General features: G+C 41.3%; 1 protein-coding gene across 3 annotated transcripts in view; it reads left to right on the forward strand.

Moving 5' to 3' along the window:
- Positions 1 to 6895, forward strand: part of LOC112137004 (capping protein, Arp2/3 and myosin-I linker protein 3) — a 49850-nt gene that overhangs the window by 1656 nt on the left and 41299 nt on the right. For all 3 annotated transcript variants that reach the window (XM_024259095.2, XM_024259093.2, XM_024259094.2), the window contains exons 2-4: positions 1410 to 1504; positions 5495 to 5545; positions 5622 to 5681. In XM_024259095.2, the coding sequence (XP_024114863.1) occupies positions 1410 to 1504; positions 5495 to 5545; positions 5622 to 5681 (206 nt within the window). The remainder of the gene's footprint in view (positions 1 to 1409; positions 1505 to 5494; positions 5546 to 5621; positions 5682 to 6895) is intronic.

The raw sequence follows: 6895 nt of genomic DNA on the forward strand, positions 1-6895 counted from the left end.
AGCTGTTCTGGCTAATTTTCCTTTTTTTTAAAAAAAAAAATTGTTTTAGGTTGTTTTGAAGTCAGGCTAATATTTACACGCTAGCTGTTTTGACTAATTTAGTTTTTTTTTTTCGTTTTTATGCTGTTTTGGAGTTAGGGTAATATTTACACACTAGCTGTTTTGGCTAATTTAGGCTTTTTTCTGCTTCTTAGGCTATTTTGGAGTTAAGCTAATATTTCAGCTAGATGCTAGCTGTTTTGGCTCAGCTAAGTTTTTTTTCTAGTTTTTAGGCTAATTTGGCATTTAGCAAATATTTTAGCTGGCTATTAGCTTCAGTGATTTCAGCTATTAGCTTCAACGTTTTTTAACTATCAATTTCAGCAGCCACATTCAGCTTACATCATCCACACTGGCATTATCACGGGTAATGCTTTATTCCTAGTTCATAACTATGTTATAAAGTTACGGTTTTAAAGTTTTAAAAATGTAGTTTTAGAGTGTTCAGTAAATGTTTATCCTGTTCGGTCTGTGACCTAAGGTGTGTTTTGGATTTTGGCCCCTTGTGCGATTGAGTTTGACACCCCTGTCCTAATGAATGAAGATGACAGAGGGATGTTGGTGCTTTTTGTTGGAGCTGAAACTGTGAACTGATGGAGGACAGTGCATCTGCTTTCATTTTGGCTCGAGAAGTAAATCCCAGAGCCTTTAGTATTGATTTCCTCATCAAGCCATCAGTCTGGATGCTGAGCAGATACAGTAATTGAGACGCTGAATCATATCATTCCTGCCAGCCAGTGTATGTTTCAGAGAAGCTTCCTCTGGTGCAGCAGGCAGGTTTTATTCATGTCAGGGGTCACAGCACAGACGGATGCAGGGCCTCCGCAACAATCGTCAATGAATCAGTGACTGTCACACGCAGAAGTGTCCTGTTTCTTCCTGCAAGAAAGAATGTATTTTTTGGAACAAGCACACAAAGTTCAGTTCAGCTGAATCCGTGGGACGGGTCCTTTCACCGAAGGCCTTCACCGGTTTATTCAATCAAACCAGAAAGCAGCTGCAGATGCATTTCACTGCTTGATGTAACGGTCCGTCGGTGCTGTTCTTTTATAATGTGTGATGGTTTTAACGTCAACTACCATTTTTTTTGTTTAGTTGGAATTGTGTTTGTTTCTACATGATGTCATCCGTCAAAAGCACTAAAAAAGGCCTTGGTCTTGTGCATGCTTCCACCTCACCCTCCAGGCATCCTCAGCTGTTTAGAAATAAACCTGCACAGACACGACGTCCTGCAAATAATCCTGCCCAGCGAACGTAACGTCTCATTTTGTGTTCATCTATTGAAGTGTCCTTTAACTCAGACACATGTAGGATTCACAGTGTCTTTTCTAACCGTGAAACAGAAAGATAACGTGTGTTTTCCTCCACAGAGAGCATCAGGAAGATCATTGATAAATCATTGATTAAGTTCGTTTGTGGAATCAAGCTTGATGCCAAAAATGGAAAAACGGAGGACAGATTCCTGGTAAGATTTTTTTTTTGTCTTTCCACTCTGCTGGCCTGTTTTTTTTAACCCCGTTTGTGCTGATAGACACCATATTGCAGCTGCACACACATCCGAGCGCATGCATCATGCATTGGCACTCTTTGATGTCAACTTTCACTGCCGCCCGTCACAGCGCCAATATCTACATCAGCAGAAAGGGAAGTTCGGCAGCCAGTTTTGAATGACTTGCTTCCACAATGGCTTTGTGCCTTATTAACAGTGTGGCCCTCATGTTGGATGGAGTAGACCTGTGGGAGGGTCCCCTTCATCTGTGGGGGTGTGGGATGAACAGCCTTTGATTCTTTCCGAGCTGAGTATTGGACAGAGATGTGAAGCCTCTGTGGGAGAAAATGAAGCTCAGCCAGCGATCTGAATGGAATCTGGGCCACTTAGCTTTCACACTGTGAGCTAAAACTTAGACTGGATCCTGTATGATCGCAGCGCCTTCAAAAAGGTATATTTGCATGAGAAAAACTGCAGTAAAATTTGGTTATTTTATCCTTATTTTACCGTCGGAGCGTTTTCTGCAACCCATCAATTAGCAAATGAGTTTTTCCAAAAGGTCTCCTCTTGGCTGAGAGTGCTTCACTCGCCGGATGCTTTAATGCAGGAGAGTCAAACTCAATCGCACAGGGAGCCAAAATCCAAAACGCACCTTAAGTCACCGCCGATGAGGATTAACATTTATTGAACACACTAAAATTAAAATTTTGAAATTGTAACTTCTTGTGAATTTACGAACAAGATTTATACAATCACCTGCGATAATTCTAGTGCGAATGCTGTAAGCTGAATTTGGCCGCTGAAGATGTTGAAATTGATAGATAAAAACACTAACAACATAGGTGAAAAAGCTGAAGCTGATAGACAGCTAAAATGTTAGCTAATTGGCTAATTAGACAAAAAAGTTAAAAAAACGTAGGTTAGCCGAAACAGCTAGCATATAGCTGAAAAAATTAGCTAAAATTCAAAATAGCCTACAAAAAAAAACTTAGCCAAAACAACTAGCGTGTAAATATTAGCCTAACTCCAAAACAGCCTAAAAAACAAAAACAAAAAAAAAAAACCTAAATTAACCAAAACAGCTAGCATATAGCCAAAATATTAGCTTAACTAAAACCGGCCTAACAATCAACAAAAAAGAAATAAAATAAAGTAGCCAAAACAGCTAGCATGTAGCTGGTATATTAGCTAAACTCCAAAATAGCCTAAATAGAGAAAAAAAACCTTAGTCAGCCAAAACAGTTAGCATGTAGCTGAAACATTAGCTAAACTACAAAATAGCTATCTTAGTAAATGCCAAAATTATCCAAAAAGCTAGCATAATGCAATTTTTAAAAACTTTTTTTAACATGTTTATGAATAATAACAAGGCAATAATATTATTCCACAATAGATCAACTTAAACCTTAAATAACTTTCAATATTTTACTCTCCATAAAAATATATTTTGTCAAAATTATACAATTTAGAAATGAGCACAAAATAACATCGGGTCATTAATAGCAATAAGATAAAATTATCTGGAGGGCCGGATAGAATTAGCCAGAGGGCCGGATGCGGCCCCCCGGGCCTTGACTTTGACACATGTGCTTTGATGGTTCATCTAACAGCAAGGATTGGCAGAAAGAACAGCTTCTGTGTGCACAGCCTTTTGATATTCAACACTTTGATATGTCTCTCTGCCAGAAAAAATAATTTGTCTCATTTACCGCTTCCTCTCAAAAAGCTGAACTCAAAACCAAACAGCTCTTTCTCTTTGCTGCTTCCAGTCAGAGGACGGAAAAGATCAGACCTCTGTGGACTTAATATTTTATGTTGCCAATTCCAAGAGACAAAATCTCTTAAATGTGGCTACATAATTAAAATATTGGGATCAGAATGAAGGTGTGAATGGGAATGAGAATAGCTGCCCTGCAGCGCCTCTGCCACAGGAAGCGGGATGTTTGCACGGCGTCCCTTTGAAGTGAAATACTGGGCGGGGCTATACCTTCCTGCATCAGCAGCACTTCTGTTTACTTGCTCCTTTAAGAACCAGCTGTAACCCAGACTCATCAAGGTAATGTGATACGATCTGGTTTATCTAATGAACTCCTCTTGAGAGCCTTTGAAGTAAGTGTCTGCCTCTGTCTCACAGCCCAGCCAGCAAGGCCAAGAGGGCCCTGTTTAGGTTCAAGGTGGGCAGAAAATCTGGGCCCCAATTGGGTTTGACCCCCGTTTCTGTGGTGGCCCCACCTGTGTTTACCCACATTGACTTAAGTGGGGATTCAGTGAGTAAGCTCACTATGCTATCCGGCTATGCCTATCCAGTGGATGACGTAGAATGCTGGTGAGCTCCGCTGTATCAAGCTAGCGAGCGTGGCTATATTGAGCTAGCAAACGCTGATGTATCGAGCTAGCAAACTCCACTGTAGCAAGCTTGCGAGTTCCGCTGCAGTGAGTTCTGCTGTATTGAGATCTTTTGTTTGGAGCTAGCGAGCTCCAGTGTGGGAGCTAGCGAGCTCCGCTGTAATGAGCTAGTGAGCACTGATGTATCGAGCTAGCGAGCTCTGCCTTATCAGCTAACAAGATCCACTGTAGTGAGGTAGTGAGCCCTTCTATATTTATCTAGCGAGCTTCGCTGTATTAACCTAAGGAGTTCCGCTGTAGCAAGCCCATCTGTATCAGGCTACCGAGTTCCACTGTATTGAGCTAGCGAGTTCCGCTGTAGCGAGCTAGCGAGCTCAACTGGATCGACCTAGCGAGCTTTGATGTAGTGAGGTAGTGAGCCCTTCTGTATCGAGCTAGCAAGCTCAGCTGTATTGAGCTAACAAGCTCCACTTTTTCAAGCTAGCGAGCTCTGCTGTAAGAAGCTCTGCTGTAGTGGTCTAGTGAGCTCCGCCGTATCAATCCGTCATCCATCGGGCGGCTGGCTAGCATAGCGAGCCAACCCACTGAGTGACCACTTAAACCAATGGGTAAACACAGGTGGGGCCACCGCGGAAACTGTGGACAAACCCATTCAGGTTCCACATGTTCTGCCCCCTTTTAAACCACATGTGGCCCACTGGACCTTTCTGGCTGGGGGTGTGCTTCAGACAAACCCGTGTTAAATATAAAAAAAAGACCCACCAGAGCAGTGATTCAGTTGCAGTTTCTCTTCGGGGTGACACGTGGGATCGGGTGGGGTGGCGTCGTTTGTCCTCTGGGGCAGTTTTAGCAGGTACGTTTAAGAGAATGGAGTAAATGATCGGGAGTGACGGAGCAGAAGAGGAGGAAGAGCAGAGGGCAGCACTCAGGGCTTTGTGGAGAGCAACAAAATGCCAAAGAATGGTTGCCTTTTGTTTGCCTTGATAGAGAGAGGCACTGACTTTTTTAAGGGTCTGTTTGCCAAATAAGAAATTGCTGCTCACTGGGAGGAATCGGAAGCAAAAATCAAGTGTTTTCATGCTGAAAAACCTGGCTGCAGGCACAGAAGTGCTGGGATTGTTCATTCAGATGGAAATGCACACATTATTTCTGGACTTGAACTCTTGTAGTTTTTTATTTTTTTTTTTTATCTAAATCCCTCTCAACTTTGGATTAAAAAAAGACCTCACTCAGCTGAGAAAAATATGAATACTTGGCATCCCAACCCAGAAAGATTATGCTTTGAGAGAAGCTCAAGGATGAAGATTAAAAATCTGCAGTTTTTCCCTTTTAAGTTCAAAGTGGAGCCAAATGGCTGAAGGAGTTTGCTCATTGACCCAACCAGATTATTGTTCATCAGATTCAACCATTTCAGCATGTTTGCATTCATCATCCTTTGCCACAGGATTGCTAATCTATCACTGCTTGACAAGACATACTGTAGTTCTGCTTTTAGCCGGATCAATACAGGCGAGTTTCCTCTCATCATTACCATGGAAACTCCTCCTCCTCCCCCCAGCTGTGGCTGTGCGGTCCTTCTTAAGATCCCTGATATCATTTACTTTATTTCCTTCTTTAAAGGTGCTCACAACATGGCGCCTTTATTTCCTGGCTCCGAAGATCCCCGCTAAGGTACTCCTCCTAATCTACAAAAATCATTTGTCATCATCTGACATCTTCACTCTGCAAATTGTGCTTTGGATAACAGGTGGAGACCACGTTCAATTTCTTGGAGATTAGAGCTTTGAGTTCTCATCCTGACCACCAGGTACAGTTTCTGTTTTCTTTTGGATTGATGTTTGAGCATGTTTTCATTGAGACTTATGCATCTAATACTTTGAATTGAAACATTGAAGTTGCATCTATCAAGAGTTAAAGTACCCTTACACCTAAGTGTGTGAAATGCGTTCTCCACATTTGACCCATCCCATGGGGGGAGTGGTGAGCTGCAGACACAGCTGCGCTGGTTTGACCCCTTAAACCTTTGGAACCTGGAGCCTAAACTCAGTTTTTGTCTACTTTTGAATTTACCTCTGTATTGTCAATTTGAAAGACTACATACTTTCTTATTTTAATCAGACAACCTCTCCTATGTGACACTACCTTTATTTAGTCATTTTTCCATGTTTTATTCACACATCAGACATAAAATTATGCAAAAACAGAAAATTCCGTCAGGAAAAATGTGATTCATTTTGCTGTGGAAACAAGAACAATATTTAACAAACTGTTGTTAAAACACAGAATGAAAGTTTTAGGTGTAATTTCATAAAAAAAATTAAATAGAAATTTAGTCAGTAAGCTCATCAACACATTTTTGAATGAAAATTCCCCAAAAATTCCAGGCGAAATTCACAGATTCCGTATTTGGGCCACATATGAACAGTTTGTGTTGATAGAGGAACATCACAGACCTCATGCTGTTATACAGACAGTGATCAGTCTGCTTGTGTGGCTTCAGCTTCCAGGCAGCCCAAAAAATAAGAATTTCTCTTCTAAGCGCACTGCTGTCCATTTGACAAATTCTCCTGGAAATCTGATTTTTTTTTCTTTTCTTTTTTCTTTTTTTCAGCTTTTTCTTTTTTCTCATACATTTTCTCTGTTGTGTTTGTGAAGAATAATAAAAAAGGTTTTAGTGAGAAGTTTGATCCAGCTGGATTTCAGGTTTGCCCGGCTGAAATCTGCTCACAGTAGGGGGCGTGTCTGTCTGCTGACTTTTGCGGAGAAACGCAGAGTTTCCGTGATTTTTTTGACAATGAAAGTGGTTATTGTTGTAGTAAACTCATGTTTACGGACCCCATCCCTAAATAAAATTAGGATTGGTTTCCTCGTTGTGGGATTTCTAATTGGGGACATCTGCGGTTTGCTCCGCCCCCTCCACCGCGGGCGCGCTGTCCTACATTACAGCCGTCAGATTGAAGTTTGTCGTTCGCCTTATTTATTAAAATAAAAGATTGATTTTGTTCTTAAACTACAATAAAA

The sequence above is a fragment of the Oryzias melastigma genome, linkage group LG4, assembly GCF_002922805.2.
Source record: "Oryzias melastigma strain HK-1 linkage group LG4, ASM292280v2, whole genome shotgun sequence".
Classification (NCBI taxonomy): domain Eukaryota; kingdom Metazoa; phylum Chordata; class Actinopteri; order Beloniformes; family Adrianichthyidae; genus Oryzias; species Oryzias melastigma.